General features: G+C 44.6%; 1 protein-coding gene across 1 annotated transcript; it reads right to left on the bottom strand.

Annotated features, from left to right (window-relative positions):
- Positions 1–139: 139 nt before the first annotated feature.
- On the bottom strand, positions 140–23362 carry LOC121095591 (vitellogenin-2-like). The gene is made up of 35 exons (XM_040610674.1): positions 23320–23362; positions 22938–22958; positions 22601–22752; positions 20583–20834; positions 20271–20432; positions 19969–20117; positions 19402–19552; positions 19138–19295; positions 18892–19057; positions 18268–18393; positions 17012–17230; positions 16377–16594; positions 16167–16264; positions 15619–15743; positions 14849–14950; positions 14125–14244; positions 13836–14025; positions 13415–13508; positions 12508–12693; positions 12152–12296; positions 11181–11409; positions 10917–11092; positions 10360–10665; positions 9964–10011; positions 9722–9805; positions 7966–8178; positions 7720–7862; positions 6243–6381; positions 5396–5531; positions 4049–4235; positions 2632–2723; positions 2054–2151; positions 1814–1973; positions 545–706; positions 140–411 (listed from the first exon to the last, which is right to left on the bottom strand). The coding sequence occupies exons 1-35, from the start codon at positions 23357–23359 to the stop codon at positions 296–298; spliced, it is 5163 nt and encodes a 1720-aa protein (XP_040466608.1). The 5' UTR covers positions 23360–23362; the 3' UTR covers positions 140–295.
- Between the last annotated feature and the right edge of the window lie 3205 nt (positions 23363–26567).

Genomic DNA, 26567 nt, shown 5'->3' with positions numbered 1-26567 from the left:
TCCGCCCGCAGCCCGCGGGGGCGGCCGGGCAGGCGGTGCCGGGCGGGGCGGCCAGCGGGGCCCAGCGTAGGGGAGCCGGTTGGTCGGAGAGACACGATCGTGGCCGACTGCTTTTACAGAGCAACGGTTTATTAAAGGGCCAAGCCCGGCGAGGGGTGCCCAGAATTATTTTCGAGATCTGCAGAAGAACTAGAGAAGAACGATGGCCTGGAGGGAACGGGGCCTCCTCCTCAGTGTCCCAGCCCACCCGGCCGCCGGTGGCAGCCAGGGGCGAGCGGGCCCGGTGAAGCGGGTGTCACGGCGGGCATGACTGCCGCTGGCAGGAGCACGCGGTGTGAGCGGGAACCGTGCTCACGATGTCCTCCGATTTCTGGCCCAGCCTAGCCTGCCCTTCCAGGCTGAGAGCGGAGTCTGTGAAGCAGAAAAAAGAGGTCGTGTGATGTATATTTTCCATACATACATTCCGCCAGCCCTGCGGTTTCCCACAGAAGTGCAGCCGGACATGGCGGCCGTGCTGGGCGCAGGTATCCCTCTGCAGACTCACCGGGCGGGACGCAGTGGAAGCCCACGGAGACGGGAGCAGCCGTGGTTGCTGAACAGCCTTCCACGCAGCGTAGAACCGGCTCCACGGAGAAGCATTTTGCTGCCGCCTTCTCAAACGCAACAGGCTTCTCGATTTTGACAGGTTTACGCTGCAGCTTGCAAGCTACAAAAATGGATTCTCTTAAAGCACCTACAGAATTCACGTGAATAACTTTTTCGACTTAGTTTGCAGAATAAGCAGCAGCTAAGACCAATGGATGCACCAAGTGACACAGGCTACGTGAATTATTTAGCCAATTTGATTGAAGTCGATTTTCTGCCAGTGGCTTAGGCTGTGGGAAAGTCAGGCATGTGGGAAACAGTTCCAAGGACAGAGGCTTGCCAGATAGGACCTAGGTAGAACATAGTGTCCAAATCCAGAAAAGATGCACGTGAAAACCTTGCTCAGCTGATACTCAACTTTACCCAAACTATGACGACACTTCACCTGGGGGCAGTAGTGGCACCTAGACATCCGTGTATCCACTTCTGTGCTGTGCCTAGCATCACATCTGGTTTGCCATGGCTCAGTAGCTTAGTTCTTAAGCCTCAGTGATCCAGGTTTTGCTAGACCAGTTACCCCAGGGGAGCTTGATCTAAGACTGTATTGTAAAAATACCACCACATGTCCAGAGGGTTGGTTTCCACACAAAAGGAGGTGCACCCCAATGTTACCAATACATTCATGTTGCTTTTATATAGGACCCAGATGGTAAGAACAACCATTCCCAGGCTGAAAGTTTCAGAGGAAGTCCATCTTCAGACTGAGGAAAATAAACCGGGTATTTCCCACCTCAGATGCCCTCCATTTTGATAGCCAGGGCTAGTTTTTAAATTTTTTTCTGGGAAACTAAGAGTCTGGAAATGATAGAATGGAAATAAAGAATGAAACTATTAAGGATGACATAAAATGTCTTTTTCCAACAGTCAAACTACCTACTTTTCATACTAACTTATCATCTTAGGGAGTTTTAAATTTATAGTTTTATCTGGAAGACACAAACTTCAGGTAACTACATAGTGTGTAAGAAGCTGATATAAAAATGTAACAAACCTAGAATCTGCAGTGAAATACCAAACTCAGGAAAGCCAAATTTTTTCAGCCTATGACCACTAATCACAGAAATGGTGAAAAATAAGATGATTGTGCTACAATTAATGTAACTCATCTATTCGTGTGACCAATTAATTCGTCACAGGCAATGACATTAATATGTTAGAATCTTAGTACCTCCAGCACAGGGGTCTTCTGAGATGATCCAGGACTGACCAAAACTCACTGCATCTTTAGCTAAATATCCACTGGGCATTTGATATTCCCTTTCCTTCTCAGCATCATATTTTCCACATATACCACATGTTTTTCCAGCCATCCAGAAGGAAACCCGAATCTTTGAAGAAGCAAAGAAAAGACGCACTTAAATGTTTTTCTTCTAAAAATAAAAACACTGAAAATAGTTTTAAAAAATACCTCAAGTCTATGCCCGTCATAATATAGTTTATCTATGCCATAATCAGGGGCTTTTAGTGACAGGCCTTCCTTTTCGCTGCTGATCAGCATGCTTGCATCTGCAACAAAAAAAGCAAAAAAGGGATTTCTTTTAAAAGGAACTTAATGTTTTAGTGTCCAACCTGAATCACTTGTTAAATTGCTGGGTACTTAATGCAGGCTGTAATTTATCTTGAAAGAGGTGGGGGAAATGAAAAAGATCGTACTATTCCCTGCCCTAGAACAAGACAAAGCCCTGTGACAAGGGTGGCCGTGGCCAGGGGACATCCAGATGCTCATTCTGTGGGTCTCTGTGATCAGCACAAGAAACCACAGCCCTGCATTATTTGGTTTGCACAAAGACATGCAGGATCAGCGTCTCTTTCTCTGCTCAGCTTTCTTGCAACCCCCTATGAAAGCTAGCATGAAGGTATGTTAAAATCACCTAATTGTTTCTCAGATTATGGTGATCTTTATCTTGAGAGGTGTTTGCAGGATCACATCCTCTCCTTCTTCAAAAGGGCAGGAAAGATTAAACAAAATGTAAAGATAAGTCTTACCAGAATTAGATGTGTATGGAACATCTGTTGGGGCTTGAACACCATTAATCTTCAACTGGACGAGTCCATTGGAAACATACATGTCAACCTCGCTGTAAGTAAAGGAGATGAGTATAAACAAATGTTTCTCCTTTGCCCTACTCAGCTCAAAATTTCAAGTCCTGGTAGAACCAACACTGCAGGATGCTTATATCATTTTCGCATGAGACACCTGCTACTCTTTGGGAGGAAGATTGCGAGCGCCCAGGGAAGTGTGCCGGGAGGACTGCTCACAAAACATCTTTCCCTGGCTTTACTCATCTCTGAGTGTCTGCTTGTGGCCACAGTTCAGGCAGGAAGATACCAGGCTATAGGGACCCTTGCTGTGGAACAATGTAGTTGCTATTACATTTGCATAAATTGAAAGTGCTTTACATTTCAAAGGAAGATTGGATTCCCTACGGTGGTTCTCTTACAGCCTGAATAGTCTGTGTATTGTAGTATTTTCTTCAGAGCAGTGTTTGCTCTAATGAAGAAATATGAAGCTCAAGCACATCAAAAGCACTTCCATGCAGTTGTGTGAAATGATTAGGAATGATACAGTGACGAGGAATGTCTTTATCACAAAAGATACAGCCTATAAAACAAGTATCCTTCGGTTCTTCCACAAAACACATGTAGGGAATGCTAGTTTCTCTCTCTTTTTCTAACGTTATGGCATGGCACAGTCAGGCACACAATTTTCAGAACTAAATAATTACTTGTAATGAAACCTTACAGATCAAAGTCCATTTGTGCACTTTGAAGAATACTCCCTACAATGATTTTGGTATGCATAATCCCGTACATCTTCGAGTATAAAACTATACTTTTAAAGAAGAACCTATGATGGCAGAGGCGATTGCTCCAAGATGAAACAATGTGTGTCTTAAATGAATTTCATATAGATTAGAACATTATGCACCAACTAAAAGTATGACTTAAGAGAGTGCCTCTAATCTGGGATAAGTAATTCCCTTTTCAGCTGTGTCCACTTCTCAACATCTCTGCTGAGATGATTTTGGGTGCTAATTAGTTCTAATTATTAGCTTAGCGTAGGAGGCCAGACTAAATTATTACAGTAGTCACTTGTGGATTTATAGTTTATGTGTCTACCTAATTACAAAGAACTGAAATGAGATGGTTAAATGCTAACAAATTAATGAAGAATTTTGGGCAATAAAGACTTTAGGTTACTGTGAACCTCAGATATATTTCAGAAGCACTTTTGAAAGACAGAGTCCCAAATCCCAGTGACACTCCTAGAAATCTTTCCATTGACACTGTTAATTTTTGCGTGAGTCTTACGCTAGCACTAACTTGCCCTAACAATCTGGTCTTCACAATTATAGCATATTCAGCTTGACATCTATTTTTCATTAAGTTTGCAATTACTTACTGGTTGGCGAGTCTGACATTTATTGCTGTAAGGTCAGCAGACTCTTCAAGTCTTTTCGTCATCACCAGGAATTTCAGTTCTGAACTACAGTCCTGTACCAAGACATGGTAACAATTTGCAGGCATTGAATAGTTAAATGTAACGCCATTGAAGGTTGTGAACGTGTTCTGGAAAACTGAACAACGAGCTAAAAAAAAAAAAACCACAACAAAACCAATCAGTCAAAAGCAAGCCTTTTGTACTTTATATAAGACAGTTATTCTATTTTAGATTTGTAATTAAAAAAAAAAAAACACCCCAAATATTTTCTGGTTTTACCTATTCTCACGTAAAAGCAAAATGATTCCTTCAGATGAAATAAGGGATTTGTAGTAATACAAAACAAAACTTTGCCAGTCCCCAGACATCAGTGCAACCCACTCATGATTCAGTCTCTGTGTTAGATAAATTCTGCTCACAGCTGGTGCTGGTGCAACTGTTTGTGGCCTTTTTGCTTTTGTAACTTTGTTGTAATCAAAAGTATTTCTCAAATGTTGTTAATGATTCACATATTGACACCGGAGGAGATTCACTAAAATGCTGCTGCCTTTATTGAGTCATAACAAGGATTAGAAATAGTTAGAAGATGGGAGGAAAAAAAGCCACACTGGAATAAACTTCTCCTTTTTCACTGTAATGGTATTTTGATGGAAATCCTACCAGCTCTGATTAGAAATTATTTTACAGCAATTTTAACTAATATGGACTAGTTTTGGTGTTTACCAAAGAAACACACAGTTATGATATTAGCCCACTGACTTCAAGCAAAACGTGACTCCTTAACCCAGGATTACATAAAGCTTTTCCATTTAAAATTTACCCTAAGTAAGTATAATGGGATTAGCTCTTAATACAGCATTAATGAAATAATAATCCCTTCAAGTGCAGGATTTTAAATTAATGGGTATACTTTATACTTTTGTATCTGTTCTAGCTTCTACATAACAGCACTAATCAAGCAGAGCAGCCCAAATCTGAGATCACTTGGATGTCCCTCTCACTAATTTTGTAATTTTTTTTCTTCACAAGCAACCTGTGCAGTGATCCTGAAATGGATGCATTTGAGAATGGATGCATTTGGAATCACTATTTGGCATGGAACTGAGTATTTAATCTTATTGGTAAGTTTCCTTTTCTTTACATCTTTGTAGCCTCACAGATTTTCATACAGATGGGTTTATTTCTATCTGAAATCACCACACATTTTCTAAGTGAATGTAAAACAATTTCAAGTTATGTCCAAAGTATAAATCTTATTTCTAAAATCTGCAAGTCAACCAACGCTTGTGTAAATAGTTAATTGCTGACCTTCAATGTTTTCAATGATTGAAATTCTTGCTTGGGAAAAGACATTCCAGTCAGGGGGCGGCAGTGTTGAAATCGACCCGCTTGGACTTGAAGGGAATGGTAGGGGAAGCCTGATGGCTCGGTCGTAAATGGTGAGCTGAAAAGCAGTCAGAAAACAAACATGAATGTAAATGCAAAATACAGTGCAGAGATGAGAGATCATTTCCCTTTAATGTTCAAAGAGGACTGTACTGACTGAAACCCAAATTAGAATCCAGGGCTAGGTCAGAGCTAAAAAGAAGTCCTCTGGCTACAGCATGAAATAGCTCTACTGTTTGATGCATCTGCAACCTATAGAATAGCAGTGCTATAAATGAAGTTTGACATCCACCAGTTTGTAACCTTTTGGGGAGTTGTACATCACATCTGATCTCAATGCAAACAGTTTGCTTACCTGAGATGCCCACCCTCTCCTTGCCTATACATTGAGGGCTGCTATTGGGCTGTCATGCTTCTCTACAGCCTGGTTTTACTATCTTCCAGGATGCAGGAAAACCTATCACCTCCCTGAAGATTTGGGAAGGAGTGGTCTTTTTAATAAGTTATTGTTAATGTGCCACCAATCATGATGGTTGTTTTGTAATCTGTTTCTTATTTTGTGTGTTTGCACGCTACATGAGAAAGAGAAATGTGTTGTAAGATATTTTCATAATGGAACCAACTGTGAGAATGTAATATCTTTGTGGTAGGAGCTTCTTTATCTTTTAATAAATAAAATAATAAAAAAATCAGTGGGTTAAAAAAGCTGTTAACCTTCAGTTTCATAAGCACTGAATGCCCCAGGATAAAAGATAATGGAAATAGTTACCTCGGGTACCTTGAGGACTACATCACAGGTTCTTGGAGATGTCAGAGCCATAACCAAGGTTGCCTGGCGAGAGGGACCATGCTGTTGCCTTTGGGAGTACCCAAGCACATATGCAGCTCCTGGAAGAAATGAGTAGAACCTGGAAAAGGAAGGTATTAAAATGATCTGTCTTTGAAAACATTGCTTATTATTTGTTCAGGCAAAAATATCCCCATAAAGCAATATGCATTCTGTGTCAGCCATGTTTTGTGTCAGGGTTTGCTAACACAAACCTTATGTGTTGTGTATGGGAGGAGGGACAAGCAGATTTTAACTGTTAGTGGGTTAAACAGTCTTCAGAAGACTGGATGACAGTGGTATGAGAAGAAAAGTATATCCAACTTGTTTTAAATACATTCAGAGACAAAAATAGGCACCGAGTACATAAAAACTGGAATACGAACATGCTGAAAAATAGATGACCGTGTATTAATGTGTGAGCCCTGCAGCGGTAACTTTTAGTAAGGATCCTTCACCCACTAAGAATGATTTGGCAGAGGCATCTCAATGATTTGGTTCCCTTACAGGCTTGGGACTCAAATAGAGAAATACAGAAAATATTCCTTTGAAAAAAGGCATAGTCTCAGAGCAGAAGAGAGGTGAGTTCTGTGGCGGTGCTCCAGGATAGCCAACTGGATGTTTTCATCCCCTCTAATAAGGGCAGATTAACAGCACTTCAGGTAATTCAATCTAATATAAAAAAATTATCCTCTTCAGTATACGTTTGTCAACCTGTGTGCCTTTAATGTGAAAGCTTGTGTGCCATGCCTATTTAGATAATTGAGTTGCTGTATGCGTCTCTATTTTGTAGCACTATGGAAAAAGATTAGTCTTTGATATGCAATCAGTATGGTGTTCTGGGCAAATGCATGTGTGAGTACAGACTCTGTTGTATTCATTCATACATTGCACACGTATGGATACACACATAAGTGAATGAATCCAGCAGTTACAGTTTTCTTACACTAAGTGTCACACAACATTTGCTATTTAGTGTGCAATAAGCCTTATGGGAAGTATTTGTATCATCTTCTTCCAAAGCCGGAGGCAAGGTGCCTACATTAGGAAATTCTTCTCCCTGTACAGTCAATAGAGACAGTCCTTCAGAGAATCAAGGTTAAGCTTCTGCTGTGAGCCTCCATCAGTTAGGAAGCATTGGGAGACCAGTTTCCTAATTCAGGCACTTTCAATTAAAAGTCTACAACAGATTAGTTGAATCCCATCAACCCCTTTGTTTCAAGCAGGTTTCCTGCCAACTAAAATGCACTATGCTTTGAGGGAGTAAATACACAGAGAAAACAGACACGTGTAATCTGATTTTATAATATGATACCAATTAAGGGAAATTCTTCCAGCTCAGAAGTTGCAGAACTGAATCTATAACTATCTAGAGCATTGACACAGGTGAATTTTTCAAAAATTAAAGTTAAAATCTCACCATTTTGCAGTTGTTCGGACCAGTGAAGGTACTTTTGGCCACTCCAGCTTCATCTGCATAGCTGGATAAGCAGCAAATTGCCCTGTTGCAATCTGAAGAGCAATCCGGTAGTCCTGGCAATCTTTACCCCATTTAAGAGAACCCTAGTAGAGGGGAATATATATATATATATATTCTTTTTTATAAAACATAGTTAAGATCATTAAATTTCATTTACTTTTGAGCTCATCGTTATTTTAAACTCACCGATACTTCATGGGAATTTATTACTGAAGCATCAGCACAGAGTTTCCATCTACTTGATCCTGTGATGCTTGAAACAAACATCTGCATCCTCGATCTCATGGGTTGTGTGTCAGTGTACAGCACAAGCTGTAATCCTGTCGGCTGCTCGTTTCTGTGGATGGCACGAAGGACTGCAGCCAGCATCGGTGGCTTGCTGTCTCCCAAGAATTTAGGCTTAAGTCAGCAGAGGGGAAATAGAGACCAAAGGCATAAACAGAGCATTAAAATTACTCTATTAAAATGACAGATAAAAAGTATTTGTAAAGGAAAAGTTTCATTCAGAAGGTCTTTTTACATGACTTATGGGATAGCATCATAGATTGTTGCTCGATCTATTCGGTTCATATGCAGTTTTGCCATAGTCTTTCAAGGGTGCTGTCGTGACCTATGCAAGTAAAACAGTTCTGCTGGGAAGCTTTTTGTAAAGTAATTTCAGTGTAACACAGGGAAGTGTGGAGCAGGACCCTACTGCAGAAAGAACCAGTATCACCCAGCTCAGCGCTGCTCTCCTACCAAACTGTAGTTTAGCTAGTAGTCTTTTTGATAAAATTTGTGTAACCACCTGTTGGAAACAGTGATAATTTGTATTGACAGAGGGACCTGTTCAGTGCAGGCCAAAACGTGGTACTTGCACAAGGAGCAGCACGTGCCCCCCCGCTCAAATTCAGGACCTGGTGCCCGGTGCTACCTGAGCCGTGGGGCAGGAGTCCCCACCGGGCCAGGGGGGAGCTGCCAGTGGGGTGAGATGTGGGACAGCAGGTCCCTCCTGTGCTGCTAAGTCCGGGTGACAGAAACTCACGGAAGGATCAGGTGAGACAGGGCTGGTGGCTTAGGGGGAATGGGGAAAGAGCAAGACTGTGGCTGAGGAGGGTGTGTGTGGTGAGAGCATTGGGGGAGACTGAGAGGGGTTCAGGGAAGTAGTAATGTGAAAAGATGGAAAAGAGAGGTGAATTCAAGTTACACAGAAGTGTGTGGGGGAGAAGGTAGATCTTGTTGCCTTTTTTCCCCACAAGCTACTTGCACTATCAGCTGGAAGCTGCTGGTGCAGAGGGGGTGCCCCAGCAAAGCAAGGTTTACTGTTTTGTAGGCATGTAGGTCACTGTGTGAAACATGTGACATTTGCTTTGATAACATCTGCTCCAGATTCCGTAATTCTTACAACAGTTCTTACAGAAGGACGAGGCACCATTAACTAACTATGTACCATGCTGTCCTTCCTGGATAAACACCGGGATTGCTCTCAAAGCTGAAGCTTTACTGCAAAATCAAGGTCTTTTCAAAGGCCTTGTACGGTCCTGCTAACATGAACAGAAGCACATGGCAGTGAAAACATAATGAACAAGAGTGGTAGAGTCTGAAAATTTCAGAAATATGCAATAAAAAAAATACCTGAAACCAGTTTCTGATCAAGCACATCAGCACTTCTAAAGTGTTCTCATTTTTATAGTGAATTGGTTATTGAGTAACACAAAGTTCAACATATACAGCAATACATTCCAGTTTCATTAAAAAACGTAGCCTGTATTGAGTGAATATAAAAAAAACATTCAACGGCTATCTAATGTGCTCACCTCTATAAAACAGGAAACAATTCATTTTCATTCTATATCATTACCTAATACGCTAAATCACTATATTTTTCCTACTCTGTTATAGTAATACAATAACTGGAAATCCAAAGTAAATTATTTTATTTCTCGTAGATTATGATGCTCACCTGAGATATGGCTCTAGAGATGCCTTCATCACTAGCTGAAGAAGAGAGGCTGATGCTGCTGTTCAGGACTTCTCTTCCTGGGCTCTGCAAAAGCAGACAAACACCTTGAAGCAAGTTGTTTACCATTGGAAGTTGCAGAATTATTTTCTCATATTCATACTCTCAGAGAACTAAGCTCTAAGTGCAGCAAAGCTAGTGAGAGCAGTTGTAGGCCCTGCTCACCGTATAAGCAGTAAATGTACCTGTTCGTCTGCTGGCTTGAACCAAAACTGGTAAACAGGTGGATTTCCCTGTGAAAACAGCATGTAAGAAGACCTAAGAGAAGGCAAAGAACTAACTTTTGACAAATGCATTAAAAAAAAATAATCAGTATTGAGTATGGAAAGAAGGCAAAACAAAATAAAATTTTTAAAACATTTTAAACTGAAATCCTCTGAAATGTGAAATGCTTCAGAGAACCAACAAGGTTAAAAAGGGGAAAAAGCTCTGCTAAGCGGTTACCTTGTCTGTCCTGCAGCAAACAGCCACCCTTAACAGTCTGTTTTTCTTTCATTGGTCCATACTCTATGGGTACAATGTCCTGATGCACAAAAATGTTCACTACAAGAAATATTGAAAGGGCCAGAGTGGGGAATTACCTGTTGGTTGGAATATTCACTGTCTCCACTGCAGTGCTGGTCTCCAGAGCGGTCTCCTCTGCTGCTGCTGCAGATGTTACTGCTGGCAGAGCTGACACTGCTGCTGCCGCCACGCTTCTTCCCAGATTGCCTTATTTCATCTTTCTTGTGTTCATTTCCAGGCTTTTTACCATCAACAGATGAAGCAGTGGAAGAGGAGGATGAACCGGAGAGGGAGTGTGCACTGGGCTCTGCCCAGACGTTTGTCACTGCAGGCTTGTCGTTTCTGTGAATACGTTTCTTACGGCGCCGTGTTTTATTTGCAACCTCCAAAAACAGTTCAAAGCATTATGAATTCATAGCTTGTTCTGTTACATTTCTCTGGGTGTCAGACAAGCTGCTCAGCACAGGCTTTCAATGAAATACAATTTCCCAGCCCTGCACACTGCACCAGAACTCACCTAGACCCATTCCTCCCAGCTGGAATCCCTGCTTACCCACCCCAGTGTTCCACACTGGAAATGCTTGCCTTCATTTATAGGAAAGTATTTCCCTCTCTGATGCTCAGAGTCTCTTACCTCAAACACATTTTCAATGCCTAGAATCTTCTTCAGTTTAGCTTGAATGTCCTTGTACAGAGATGTCTTATCCTTTTCCTTAGACCCTGAGGTTGGTCCATCAGTTATTTTGGAAGCTGCTTTGGATCCTGCCTGAACCTCCAGCTGTATTTTGTCGATGTCAGCATCTGTATTAACTGAAGTCAAGATACTTAGATTGCAAGGTTGTTCTGCTTGAGCAGACTTCACAGAGATTGACCGAAAAGCTTGTTGTCATGACTGTACCTGGCTTCAAAATTATTTTGGCTTCAAGTTCTCCAACTAATTTGTGCAGGTAGGTATTTCTTAAGAAAGCAGAACTTCGTGACTTTAGGCTGAGACAAGCAGAACATCCCAAACTCTCAAATTTTCCACAGAAGAGGCGTGTGTAAGATCTTCCTCCTACACTGTAGTGATGTGCCTCTTCTGAACCTTGCTGGTATCCTTTGGATATCACACTAGGAGTATTGCTTTGCTACATTAAACAAAAATATGGCAAATAAAGGTATTTTCTACAAAAAAATTGTCACAGCTCCTAAAGTCTTTCCTCCTATTAATGAAGAGAACGGTGACAGTCCTGTTTAAAATTAGAGATCTAAGCATGGGAAGTGGTGCTGTGTGGAAGAGGGCTGCTTTCCTGCCCAACTTTTCCCAGGCAGTGTTTCACAAACACGCTTCCCAACGAGAACCTGCAGGGCTCTTTGAGGGGCTATCCTTCTGCATCAGTGTTGGGTTACTAGCCCCCCTGTTGCAAGCCAACCTAGCCTTCCCACCCAAGCCTCAGAAGCTGAAGAGCACATAAGAGAACGGGCTTCTGCAATCCACTGCAGGGATTACCTCAGGATTTGGAAGAAAAACATATACCCTGCCCAAGAGCCATCTTTTCCGCATGGCTCTGGCTTGGTGGGGGAGGGATATTGTTCAAAGGATTAAATTTCACACACCCTCCCTATGACTGTAAATATATAGGAAGACATGCTGCCAAAGCAACCCTACCTGCGTGAGATGATGAGAGTGAGCAGACTGTGAATGACCATGTCTTGAACCCACGGGGACTTACGTCAGGCTTGGTTTGGGGTACGCGAGGCACCCGTTGAATCCCACAGTTTGTGTGCCGGTGACCTGGCTAGCCAGCGGCTGTGCTGGGGGGCCAGCCCCCGCGAGGAGCTCTCTGTTCGCTACCTGTCTGCAGTACAGATGGCGAGAGGCCTCCTTACCTTCCAGCTGCCAGGTCCCGAGGCTCTTTCTAATGGCTGAACTGGCTGGTCGGAGGTACTTGGTACTTCTTCTTTGGGGAGAAGCTGGGATTTCTTTTCGGAATCTACTTCTCCCATGTTCCTTGAAATAGCATAAACTTCAGTCCTGTAGAAGTGATAAACATCACACAAGTAATGCCTTCCGATTTTGCTTACCTGTCTTTGCTGGTGCAAAAAAAAAAGACAGAACTAAGCTTTATCTAGTTGCCAAAGTATGGCAGACCCTAACAAGGAGATGTATGTTTATGATTTTATAACGGGAAGCTCACAAACAGTAGTAACATCTAACAAGCAAAACGCAACAAGCTCTTCTGTACCTCACAGCTGCGAGCTCAACCTCCTGATCGCAGGGAAGCATTTCCATTTTCAAATTTTTCTCTTTCATATTTATCCTGGCATCAAAATTCATTGTAGTGTTGGCTCTGAACTCTGCATGAAATTCAAGACCACTTTGAAAATATTGTGTATTAATCCCCATCATCGCAATCACATGAAAATACGCCCTAAAAGAGTAGAAACAAAAACATGCATAATCACAGATTAATATGCACATATTTAACTTTGAAATGCAAAATTACATTTTCACACTGTTCTGTTTCTTTTAAGAGCCACTACTGATGGATGAAGAGATGTATCACAACAGGATAAAAAATGCTGAAGTGCTCCCGGAAAAGGTGAAGGGATTTATCTGATGAACAAAGCTAACGTGGACCTTCTCACTGCTTTGTCACCAATATATTGCTTGAGGACAAGCTAATGCTAGAATTTTCTAGCTTCAGATTTTCCTAGGTTATCATTATCATTGTTATTATTATCGTTATTAGTACTTTTGCAGATCCAGAAGCATTTCCCTTTTTCCCCAAAAATCCCCCCAGCTTGTGCCAGGTGGTGATGCGATTCTATGTTGAACTTGTAAAAACCTGTTCATAAGCAAACACATCTTCACAGCTCGGTGTCTTTGGTCACTGAACAGATACAAACGCGAGCATTTTCAGCAATGGCAGAACAGCACAGCACCCTGTAGGATACAGCACGCATGGCTGTTCGCAGGGTCGTAAAGCATCGGGTGACTGTGTCACTCTCTCAACTTCACTGCTCTGGACTAGCACAGCCGTCCCAAACCTGAGGCAAGTAAGACCCCTATATGGCAACATGCAATCACGTATCTATTTCGAATATAAATATAAATGCTTGTGTGTAAGTGAAAATATATGTAATTTTTACTTTGGCTTGATGTCAGCATGAATATCCATGTTGGTTTCCAACAACTGTGAAGGTCTAAAATTGTCAGATAATGGTGGTGATATCTGTATATTCACTGCAAAAGACAGGAATTATATGAACAGAGAAACAATAAATGCTGGCAATACAATGTTTTCAGTAAGCACAGTAGTTAACACACGGGCAGTGCTTCTGCATTTTGAAATACTTTATGTGTTTATTTAAAGATTGCTACTCCAAATGAATTATACAAATACGTCTGAGGTAGAATGTGCCAATTCTCAAACCATTTGGAGGTAGCTGAACACCGATGTTTCCACATTACAAGAGCATTTTCCAAGATTATAGAGGGATTTAATTTCAGCAGAGGGATTGGAACCCCGGTTATTGTGGGGAACCGCTAGGTCTGGAGTCCCAAGCTCACCGTTGGCAGCAGCCTGGGCCAGCGCAGTGCCACACAGGCTGAGCTCCAGTGGCACACCCACCACCGTGGGGACGACGTGCCGCAGCTCACCCACCAGCACCGGCAGGATCCACTGGCCTGAAACACCTTGCTGGACCTCTTCCACCACTTTTTTCACCATTGGCTGCCAGTTCGACGATCCAGTTAGACTCTGAAAACAGAGAAATAGGTTATGTGATTATGTGAGAAGAGACAGGGAGGGGAAATTGTTCAGCACCACAGACAGAAAAGACAACAGCCTTGTCAGTACCGTCATGGTCTGCTGAATGGCATCTTTATCAATGTCAACAAAAGCGATCTCTTGGCCCAGTACTTTGGCATAAATGGACACCAGAGGGTCTTCGGGAGGCAGTTCCTTCCATCCCAGAAGCTGTGGTGTTAAGGAGAGATGGAGAGAAAGGGAAGAAGCAGATAGTGTCACTTAAAATACAGTAATGTATTAGCAAAGTGCAGATCCCATCTGAATGATGCTAGCCATGGTTGCTTAGCCAAAAAACAAATAGACGTCTTACAGGTCTGAACCTATGTGGCCTTTCTTATGCTGCATAACTGACTTCAGTGGGAGGTTCCCCACATAAGGATGAGGTAAGAACTTGGTAATTTCTGCTACTGGAGTGGGTGACACGCTAGGACTCATGAACAAAAATCTTAGTCGATAATAATTTTAAAAGAGAAGAGCAATCACATACCGTGTTTTAACAGACATTTTATAATGTGAATTTTGGTTCCCTATCATCATCATCATCATTTCTTGTACTGTACATTAAGGGCTAAAACATGTTGAGTGAAAAGGTGGCATCTGTTGACAGCGTTAAGTACAGTACAAGTACATTTTTCCACAACCAAACAGGATGACTGACTCCTTGCTCACGGAAGCATCAAAGGGATGGCTCGGTGGGTGGGTGGGCTGTGTGGCCCGAGAGCTAGCAGGACTGCGCATTGCAAACAGATCAGAAGGGTGTGTAGTGACATACCGTTTTACCGAGCTCCTTCAGTGTCTTGTATGTATCATATTCAGCAAAGGGAATATTCTGCTTCCTGATAAGCTTGGTCAGGCTTTGTGACCAGACACCCATCTGCAGGAAACGGAGGCAGCTGTTACAGCCCGAGTACAAGAGAGCCCAGGAAAACCTTTGTACCCCTTGTCACGCTCACTAAGGCCACTCTAAATACATACTGGATGAAGCCATTGCACTTATAAGGCTACGTCTACCTGGCAGATGGCTGCAGGCTATGGCTGCAGATGCTGAGAATGTGCTAAACCAGCTTTGAATTAGTCAGCAGGGATAATTCTAGGCAGCACGGAGCTCAGCCCAGGCTGCAAAGCTTGCCCAAGACTCTGAGTAAATACCTGCGTGCTGTTACATGGGGCTTCACACTGCCCTGGCTGCAGTGCTGGCTGAAATTTAATTTCAGATGCTACTTCCCTGTACTTATGCAAAATACCAGAGATGCTGTATGACTTAGGCAAGCAGATGAATATACTGCTGAGCAAGCTTTCCTCTACTCTTCTACATTTTTGTGCCTATACTGCGTGTGTTCAATGATGAATGTATGTGTCAAGAAGCCCAAATAAAAGAAGCCGCCTATGTAAAATCATAATCATTATCTAAATTTTCTCTTCCACATCCGCCCTCACAGTCAGAGATGGAGTTAAACACTACATCACAGTCCAAATGTCTTAACAAGTAATACTATCTGTAGCTGGCTCGCACCTAGCTAGCCGTTTTAGATAAATACTTACCTCGATAATATCTGTTGCAGTATCTGCGTAATATCCTCTCACTTTTGTGATTATATCAGATGGAAATGCAGTGCTGGGACTGTTCATTAGATAGACCCTCCAAATGGCACCAGCCTGATGTTCAGCTGTCACAGAAATGAAAAGCAGCAGAGGTTTTGGTTAGGGTCTCTGAGGTGCCTGGTGCATGTAAGCAACCTCAGGTATGTGCTATAGATCACAAGAGGTTCTGCCAGGATTCAGTCCCATAAGTCCTCAAGTTTGCAACCTCAAGAGGAGAGCTTTGTTCTAGGACAGAGTCAACATGACCACAGCAACTGGAGGAGGAGGCCTAAATCCACGTGCAAGCTCCGCTTTCCCCACCAGATACCCAGAGAGTGGTAGAACATCCTCAGGGGGTTTTGCATGTTAGGATGCTCTTGTGCTTTTTCTGTTTCAGGAGTGCACTAAACTCGCAGCCTGTGATTGGATTTTGGATGAAGATCACTGAATGGAATAGAGGCATTTGGCTACGTAAGGTGAAGCGGTGAACCAGGGCACCTGGTACTCACAGGAATAATCTCCGATGTGAATGACCTTGCTGTAACGATAGCTCAGCTTGTCAAGCCTGGGGCTCAGTAGTTTAATGGCAATGTTGCAGGCAGCAGATCTGAGTAATGAAGAGTTACAACCGTATGAAGATAGTTGAGTGCGACCAAATTCTTAGAAAACTGCAAGGAAAAAAATTTGCTACTAAAGAATGTGCTTCTTCCTCTACTTACAGATTATAGAGCTGTGGGATCCTGCCCACTGCCAAAGCCTTCATGTGTGAATACGTGAAACTGGCTACTTGTAAGCTGGGCTCTGTCAGCAGCGAGCTGGCCATCGCCGTTACGGCTGGAAGACCAGGCTTCGTTTCAAAGAGGACAACACAAGCCACCATTCGGACTTTAGGAGCAAGAGTGATGTCCATAAAGACCTGGAGGGCAATGTCTCTTACCTAGAGGAGGAAGATATGACCTGTGAGTACCTCACAGCTTCTCAGTGAGAAGTGGCTCCTAAACTGTGCACACGTGACCTGCGGTGAATAGGGAACAAAACCCTAAACAGAGACTTGAGCGTGGGACCTGCCACCGAAAATTAAGATATCTGTGGGCACACAGTGGATGGGGCTGGAAGAAACAGCCATTAGTAATGGTCCCAGTGTCACAGCGACTAAAGCAACCTCTTTCCCAGGATATCAGCAAGGATGGGGTGATGTCAGGAGTTTTCAGTGTGAGCAAGAGGAAGACCAGCAACTGAGAAATCTGCCCAGAGCTGCTAATGTTACCCGATAGCTTTTATATTCCCAATCATGAAGTCAACCCAAACCATACCCTCCCTCTAAGACATTTCTTTAAATAATGATTTCAGTTACTTTTTTAGGGTCTTTTCTGGCAATTTTCCTCAAGGCCAGCACAGCATCAGCATGAATTCTGTTTGGTAATGAAGCGGCAGCCGGGGAAAATGTGGGCAAAAACTTCAGGATGTGTTTGATACTGGCCAGCTCTCCTGCATTGCCAATGGCTTTCAGGGCCAAGGCCATGTCTTTGGCATCATCTTTGCTGGTGGCTTCAGTAGCAAGGTCATGGAGTGGCTGAAAACAGAGCAGATTGTGTTAATCTTGTAATAAGGCCTAAAATATGTAAAAATGCATAAAAATATGCATTGCCATAGCAAGCAAAACAGCTACTGATGCAAAACCCAGAATAAAGTTATTCAGAATTTTCTTCCAGGAAAAATCTCACCATAGTTATCAGGATGCCAAATGTGGAACATACAAGCAAACTTGATTTTCTCCTTACACAGTGCTGTAGTTGATTTTGAATTGTGCCTGAGCATAGGAGATAATCCTGGGTGGATGCCTGTACCTGGGAGTCTGTTGCAAGTTCCAGAGCAGCCCCGAGCCGACGCGGGGTTCAGTCATTCCCTGGGACACCCCCACGAGCCCTTGCAGCCTGCACCCCCGGCGGCTGCGGGGCAGCAGTATTGCACTTGCATATTTTTCACTTCCTATAGCAATAGCAAGCTTAAACAGTTTTGCTGTTCTGAGAAGACAAATTACCATTCTAGCGGCTTGGGTTTGTTTCAGTCTTTTGGGGAAGATTCAAGCATGTCAAAGGCCAGCAGGCCATCTCAGTGCTGTGGTCCTTCTGAGCGAGGAGCCAGAGCTGCACAGCCGAAGGACAACGTCCTGAGTATTTCTGACAGTTATAAGCAGTTTTGGAAGCCCTGACCTGTGACACACCTACAGCTTTGCCTGTATTCACACCTTAGTGCCTTTTTAATATTTTTAAGTACACTCTACCTAGTGTAAAAGTAGAGAGAGGAATCATAATGACTTTGCTTTAATCCTGAATTTGTTATGCCTAAACTAGTTTCAGGATGTTTACAGGATCCATTATCACCATGGGCTTCTACCACTTCCATTTGAAATTCTGAACTGCTAAGATCAGATTTTTCAAAGGCATCGGCTCGGTGTTTCATTCTGTCTTTGCAATTTTACAGACAATCACAGCTAAGAGCGAGGCATGCGAACAGCAAGTTACCTAATTGCCAGCATTATGAGAGCTAAATTAGAGGCTTTTGAAAAATTTCCTCACTCTTTATAAATACAAAAAGAGAGACACCTACCCGAAGAAGTTCATTTGGACAGAGTGAAGTCTGAGCACAGTATTTATTTACCATGCTACCATACCCCAGGTAAACAATTATCCGATGCATTGGTGCTTTCTGGATTTGGGGACAGGTCAGAAAAGTCTGCAGAAGAAAGAAGCAGCAGTCTTTAATGTTTCTAGTAATTAGAGCTGGTATTTAGTGAAAATTACATTTGAGAAATAAATAGATAAAATTGCTTTGGATTTTTCCTAAATGTTCTCAGAAGTTAACCCAAATGTTAGTCACTCAACTACAATAAAAGTGAGTAGACTCGCTCCACTTATACTCTATGCACTTTAGAATTTGGGTACATGATACTCTTTTCTTGAGTTTGTCTATTATTTTTTTTAAAAGGTAATTTTGGCAAAAATAAATAAATGGCCATTTCTTAATATTTGTGGGTTTTAACATCAAATATCAAAACCATTAAAAAATACTGGCAACAAGTGGTTGGGAACATTTTCTGAAGCGTTCCCCAGTTCTGTTAATACCTTTTACAAATTTTGAAGAATATGTGTTGCATCTTTCACTTATAATCCGGTGATTTCACCTTTAAAAAGGAGTGAGAGGGAAGTAGAAAGAAGGATGATCTGTACTCACTGAGGCAACTTCTAGGGTTTGTTTGTTGGGTGTAACGAAATGGAAGGCGAGAGAGAGAGCCGCAGATGCTTCCCAGATGTTCAGCTGCTCATCGTGAATTTTTTGCTTCAGGAATCTGAACGTGTCGGTAGCTCCAGCAGCACAGATGGCGCTGAGGAACCAGTGTCTGCCAGGGAGAGGAGGATTCGTTATCCCCATTTCCCAGTATGCCTCCGATCAGAAATCCTGGCTGAAGGGAACAGTTACCTGTAGGGAAGGTCGCTGGCAAACTGCACCCACAAAGATTCAATGTGATCGAGGGTCGCTACACGAAAAAGCTGGACCATTTGTAAGAACTTGACTGAAGCTTCTTTAGTGGCTCCTTCTTCATTATCCTGAACTAGTTGCCGCAGTGTTTCTGTTAACTGTGGGAAAGATCAGACAGCTGGAAGGATTCGTGTCTAAAATAATTGTGATGACTTATTAACCTTATAAATAATGAAAAAAGTACGAGAAGTAAGCCTCTAATACCTGTAAATCTGGATTTTTAATCCTTATTAGAGGAACTGGCATCTGGAGTAGCTCTCCTGAGAAATGATAACGGAGACTCCCCTGGTTTTGCAGCTGAGTTTTTGGTGCACTGACAGGAGCCCTTTTAATGTCGACCAAAGACAGTTCTTGTCTTCAAGGGAAAGAACAAAATGCGTCACTAGCCTCAAATGGCACCGTGTGCGTGGACGTGTACGGCGGCTGCTGCGGGCTGAGCATTGACCACAGAAGAATCATGCCCTTCTCTGTTCATGCATTGCATAGAATTATCTGGAAATGTCATAGGACTGGCGAGAGCTTTCATTAGAGTTTGCCAAAGTCTCTGAGAAGTTGGACAAATGTTACAGGTGGCCCAGCAAAACCCCCAAAGAGCAGGGCATCGGACCTGGCTGTGCATCCCGAGGGATACACTGTGCTTTGGCCCTTTGCACCCTGCAGGCCAGATGCTTCTTGTTAACTCACAAATCGACAGTAAATACGTTTCTGGCATCTCCTGCTGGCTCTGATAATCACAGCCACGCTAAGCACGTGCACCAGGGAAGTGCCTACCTTGCCTCCATCACTGCTGCCCCGTCAGGCTCATTGAAGGGAGAGATGTGGTACACCTGCTCGGATGTAGCAGACGTCATCAAGGTCCCGCTGCCATCATACTTCATCTTGTAAGTGAACATCACCGTGCCCCTAATGTTTCTGGCTTTCTAGAAGTGCAGAGAGACCCATTCAGAAAGACAAAGGGGTGGTAGTAAATTAGCACAGACAAGTCAAATTCCCTGCTAGCATCAGTGCAACACGTGAGTGTTCAGCAGTGGCTTATGCCCAAGCGTGGCAGCAGGTCACTGTGCTGCTCATACCAGGGGGCAGTTGGGGCAGGGGCGGATGTATGCCATTCCCATGTTCTTCACCGCTTTCTCCTGGCAGTTTGTCAGGTCCTTGCTTTTGGAAACGGTCACACGGTTATTCTTGCTGTCATCCTGGATAATGTATCTGGTTTGGCAGATGCCTTCAATCCCAGCCTGTGAGCGTTGATTAAACACAATGAACTTTCCACTTGAAACAGCAACAAACAGGTCAAAGAAAATTGCCTGGGAAGTGTATGTACAGGCAAGTTACTCTAAGACAGTAAAATGAGAATAACAATGAAATCTGAAGGGAAAAAAACAAACCTCCTGGAGTTCATACACATTTTGTGACTTTTTGATCGTTATCTGCATCATGTTCAGAATCCCTCTCACTAGATTAGTGCAGAGGATGGGACAGTCCCCAGGGGTGAAAATAGTTCCAACCCTTCCTGCAGCATATTCAAACTTAAAGGCTTGGCTGAAGCACGCAGCGATTGTCTCTGTGAGCCTCGAAGATGGAGTGAAGGGGTCCGTGGGCCAGAAGCCATTGTATTCCTCCAGCTTTGGGGATCGAATCTGTGAATAAAGTTAGGAAAAACATTCATCCTATTCACTGTCAGTTTGAAATAGTGCAATAACAGGGAAACTGGGCACTTCCAAACCATGGCAGGATACAAGCCACTTGTCCAACACTGCAGAAAATGTTTTCCTCCCCAGGTTCCTGTGCTGGGCCTGGGAAGCATCCTTGAAAGTGCATTTTCCATGAAGGATTTGTGCCAGAGAAATAAGATTGTGCAAGCAACATTCAAAACTTCAGCAAGTCTGGTGAAGCCTGCTAGGTGAGCGAAACACTGCCTGGCAGCAGTCTGTACAGAAAGAACACTCACCGGGTTTCCCCAGGTGTCTGGTGAGATCTCCCTTCAGCCTGCAAGGCAGCTGAGCCGCTGTTCAAGCTGCCTGCCTAAGCACACGGGGACTATTTTGGCTCCTGCTCCAAGTCCAGCACATCCCAGCACGCCAAAGCTGCGGCACAGCTGATGGGGAAGGAGAGGTGAGCGCAGGACCTCACGCAGGAGGTGGCCCCGTGGGATGTGGTGTCTCTCTTTGGAAGCAGCTGTCATCGTTTCGAGCTTATCAAGCTGTAAAGCTTGTGCCCAAGTCCTTGACTGCTACCTAGTGGGAAACACGTGCCTGCATGCGCCTATGTAGCCACATACACGCACCCCCCTGCACACAGAAGTACATGTTCCTGTGTGTTCTCTGCAGGGGAATGGTTGGGTTTAGTGCTCCGTTTTATTTTAGGCGTTTATAATCAATGCTGTAAGGGTGACTTGCCTCTTGTCACATTTCCTCAGATTAAATCCTACTCAAGACTATCGTCTGCAATTGCTGAAGCTACAGCAGCTCTAGCAAGGTTACACAGAGCCTGCAATTGCAGCAGTGCGTAAAGCTTGATAACAAGCACTCCTTCACGCTGTTTCAGGAATATATGCACAGTTACACAGATTTGAGTAAACTTCTAGGATGAACGCTAAGGGTACCTCTTACAGCTTTCTCCCCACGTGGTGTCTTCTAGATCCCTTTTCTGTGGTCTTTCGTTCCATGCCAGTATTTTAAGCTGTTTGATTTAGTCTTTTCAGTGAGTAACAGCGCTTCCAGATTTGATATCATTATGCTAAGCACAAGCATTACCTTTGGAATTCTTCACGTTTGAATTAACGCCTATGTGAAGAGTATCAAAAGGAAGATAGTGGAGACAGATGGGACTTTCTCATGCGATAGGTGAATTCCAGCACCGAGCTTTTCTTAGGCTACGGACCAGGTTGAAAAACTGGGTATTACATGCTTGAATTCTTATTTTCATACTCAAGCTTAGCATAGGAAAACTACCTTAAGGACATTTCTTTAAAGAACCTAAGGAGACGAACCTAAGGCAGCTTTAGTCAAGGGGGCTCAAGTGCTGATGGCAGCAGAGCCAGAGCAGGTCCAGCTCCCCAGCTGAAGGCGTGGGCTGCGGGGAAGCCTGTGCTGCTGTCTGTAGGTCACAGCTGGTGGCTCAAAGCAGTTTGGCTGCAGCTGCAGACACTCCAGTGGCGCCCTTGGCTTTCCCCCAGCACAGCTCGGGGGCTTGGGGCGCAAAGCCCAGCACCTATGCCCGCACTGGGGAAACCATCCCTGCCCGAGCAAGGCTGCTTGCTCTGACATGGGGTCATCTCAGCACCGGGAAGGGCCCCAAGCGTTCGTGTGAGCTCTCATCACTCTTATTTTGCCAGCCGGGAGGTATGAATTGAGTGCCTGAGGCTGCATGGCGTGGGTGGGTTCCCACACCCACGGCGATTTACCTGGAGAAGATGGATGCTGCGAGACACGTGGCTGATCTCCAGCTTGCAGGTCAGCCTCAGCCCTGCCATTGCCAGGCCCCTGCTGGGCAGCCCGTGCAGGATGAAGCTCTCGTAGCCATACAGGTAGGTTTTCCCGGTATGAAAAATGGGGTCTATTTAAAAAAATATAAGAGAAACACCTGCTTTGCTATGACTGTTGCGATGTTACTCACAAGAACCATCCCAGCAAAGAAGGGTGAGGCTGCTACTGCTGCAAAGGAGGCACAAGCAGTGGGCAAGGCACGGCCGCAGGGAAGGGCAGCGTGGGAGCTGCTGGTTGGGGTGGGAGCGCACTTACCGAGGTCCTGCCTCTGGCCCCCTGTGTGGGAAGAAAGAGAAGGATGCGTGAGAAACCCCCCCACATCTGTGGATCCTTTCATTTATTATTCATTTATTCAGTGTGCTAATGGTTGGCAAACAACTAGTAATGGGCTGCCGGGGCGCACCCCACACCCCCACAACTCCAAGCCCACACCAGCCCTGCTCACTAGCTGCAGCTTGCTGGGCTTTATCCCTGCTGCCGAGCTAGGCACAGAAATCCAATAGTTTACAGCCAAAGTCATAAAAGAGCCTCAGCAAATTAAGCTGTAAATATCCCTGACAGGCCCCGAGGAGATGCAGTTTGCTTCGGACTGCCGTGGCCATCGTGGCTCAGCAGTGCTGGTAGAGCTTCAACTTACCCACGAGGGCGAGCACCAGGGCCAGGATGAGTCCCTTCATGCTAAAAGTGACTGAAGACTGCAGGGGAAAATGAGCAGCTTTTATAGAAGAATTATTAACAGGCACAGTGAATTTTGTTGAGTTATCAACTTTTTATCAACCACTCAAACCCTCTGAGGGAGAGGGGGTCAAGGACAAGGTGCTGGCTGTTATTGCTGAGCCAAAAACATCACACACTTTTGTTCTCACTTCACCAACTGAACATACTGAAAGTACCTTTTGAAACAAGTGCTCAGAAGTATTAAAGTATTGTTAAAGCCAAAATATTTATTAAGAAAACCTACTGATTATCCTTATCCACTGGAAGCACCCAGTGCTATTGCAGTCTGTGCTGACTTTGCCCAGGTTATCCCGACCTGACCACAAGGCACACAGCTTATCTAACTGATAGTGCCCCAACAAAATTGTGTAAAAACCCCAGCAGCCCTCCTGTGACGCCGTGCCAATACCTACCCTGCTGGAAGCAGGACAGGCTGTCACTCACAACACTGCTCTCTGGGAACAGGGACTTCACCCAGTAACACAGACCTCCCATCTTTGCCACAAAGGCCATGGCTAAATGCTGCTGATGTTCCTCCTTCCCTCATCTGCTTTGTCTTACAGGGCTAATGCATGAGCCCCTTTCAGCTGTGTGATTAGCCATAGACAGGTGTTGGTGAGGCTGACAGCTGAACCTCGCCTAGGTGAACCTGCTTTAGCAGGAGGGTGGACTAGGTGATCTCTAGAGGTCCCCTCCAGCTCTGACCATTCTGTGACAGGCACTGTAGACACAAAGTTCCTGGTTTACCGAGGCGTACAAAGTGGTTCACCCAAACTCATTTCACATCACACAACGAGGGGCAGCATCTGCACCCCATGGTGGATGCCCCTTCTCCCATCGGTGGGCGTTTTCCTTGTCCCTTTGGAGGCAGCCCTGCAGGTCCCTCAGGCTCCTGTTGGCTCCAGGCTTGGCTTGGTCCCTGGGGTCCCCTGCCGGGGTCCAGAGCTGGGCTCAGCCCGAGCGGATGGGGCCACCAGCACTGCTCCCACCAGGAACCTGCACGAGGAGAGCTATGGCAGCCCCGGTGCTGAGGGGTTCACATTGGTGCCGCGCAGCCACCATCTGCCCACCAACCTTCTCCTCTGTGGGTGGGGAACCACAGCTGCTGCCCAGCTCACTGTGGAATGGGACAGCTTATCACCGACAGGTCAGTGGCTCCTATTCAAGACAGCTTAATTTTCATAATGCTCTTTTGCTGATGGGGTTTTATAATTGGCAGTTGGGATATAATTTATAATGTTTAACAAACTATGGATTTTGTTCCTAGATCAAAGATTGCATCTGTAGGGAAAAAAAAATATAATTTTGAAGCATGGCAAATACTTCACTGTGCTTTTACCAATGCTATGTTCTGGTCCCGTTGCTTTTAACACCTTCCCTTGTGAAACTGATGGCACATGACAGAAAATCCAAGCTGTTAACTAGTGGGTTGTGTCATGTCTTTGAAGATTTGGTAAATGTAGCTGTGATTTGAAGGATTTGAGTATATAGCTACCAGTGACCGGTAATTAAGGCTCAAGAGCTAATATGTTATGGGATAACTATATGCAGCTGCACAGGTTTCTTTTTTTTAAAAAAACACACACACACACACACCCTTGCAGGCAGTGAGGCCTGGAGGTCAGTGGCAGTGCAAGCAGAAGAGCACTGCTGTGATAGTGGATTAAATGCAACAGCACTTGTATTCAGTGTCACAAAATTACAACGCTATATCGCTAAAATACCACACTATAACAGGACACCACAAACCATAACACTCCTCAGCATAAGGGTTCTCCCCGGGAGCTGTGTGGGCTGTGCCTGGCTGCAAGGGCAGGGTCTCCCCAGAACCCCCAGCCTGGGACTTGCAGACCCTCGCCCCCTCTTTGGGCAGCAAGTGCTGCATCCCCGGTCAGCCCAGCCGTGCTGCTGCCGCGGGCCGGGATCTCCTGTCCTTCTGCTCCAGGTGCAGGCAAAACCTCTTGGGGGTTTCTTTACGGAACTGAACCCTCTTATTTTCTAGATCGTTTCTCCGCTATGTCAAGAACAGCTTCAGTTGCCAGCCTGTCCCCTCATACACACACAGCCCTTTAATGCGTCATATTTCTCTGAAGGATGTAAGCTGAATTAGAGCGAGAAAGGAACAAAACAAAAATCCTAAGAAAATGGTGAGGGTGACAAACAACTTTGCTGTCCCAGGACGTGCCCTGGACAGCATTTCTTCTGAGCTGTGCTCAGCTCCCCGCAGCGGCAGTGGGGGAGAGGGGCAGAGGCCGGCTGAGCCCCCCGCAGCCCTTTGGGAGGTGGGCGCCCACAGCCCCCCGGGTGCCTGGCTGCCATGGTGGCTGGGTCCCCTGCCAGGGCGTCACTGCGGAGCTCCTCGCACCTGAGCACGGGGGCTGGGGGGTGAGAGTCACCCCAAAATCGTGCTCCAGCCTTGGCATGTTGGGAGGAGAGGGGCCCTGTGGGCTGGCACCGCCGGAGCTGGGAGCTCGTGCCAGAGCCCCCCGGGGAGCCCAGCTCGGGGGTCATGCCAAGCCCCGGCTTCGGCCTCAGGGGTTACCGGGAAGCTTGTGCTTCCCGTGACTGCTCTGCTTGACTTCCAGGCAAGCAGCAAACCCACCAGCTCATCGCTTTACTGCTGCTGCCAGGTAGTGCCCAAACACTGCCTGCTGGCAGCTCCCCAGCACACCCAGCAGCAGGCACCGCGACAGCATTTAAACTGTACGTAACTGTATATTGATACCTGCCTTTCAAACATACTCCTTTTGGTACTACAGACATTACCTTTCCAAACTAGAAAACTTACATCCAGACAACAAAACTCATGTACTCGCATCCATTGAAGGTACCAAAGCTGCTGGGGAAAGTAAAATGACACAGAACGTTCTCAACTGTTTTCAAAAACAGGCAAGCGATTACCCCTCCACCCGACATGGTAAATGCCATTTTTCTTCTTTGCTTTCTACTGATTTTAAGAACCAAATAATATGCTTTTATTTTAATTAATTTACTGGAGATCTACATTTTTAACAATTGAGTAGGATCACATTCTGCTTTGCATTGACAAATGTAGATATAAAAAATGTGTGTGTTCAGTCAGTAATAAAAATGGCTGGATGTATGTGTATTAATTGGGAGAACACTGATGAATTAAGGCAGATAAACTTAAGAAAGTACAATACCATT

This window comes from Falco naumanni, chromosome 11, assembly GCF_017639655.2.
Source record: "Falco naumanni isolate bFalNau1 chromosome 11, bFalNau1.pat, whole genome shotgun sequence".
NCBI lineage: Eukaryota > Metazoa > Chordata > Aves > Falconiformes > Falconidae > Falco > Falco naumanni.
This window is presented reverse-complemented; position numbering and strand designations above follow the sequence as displayed.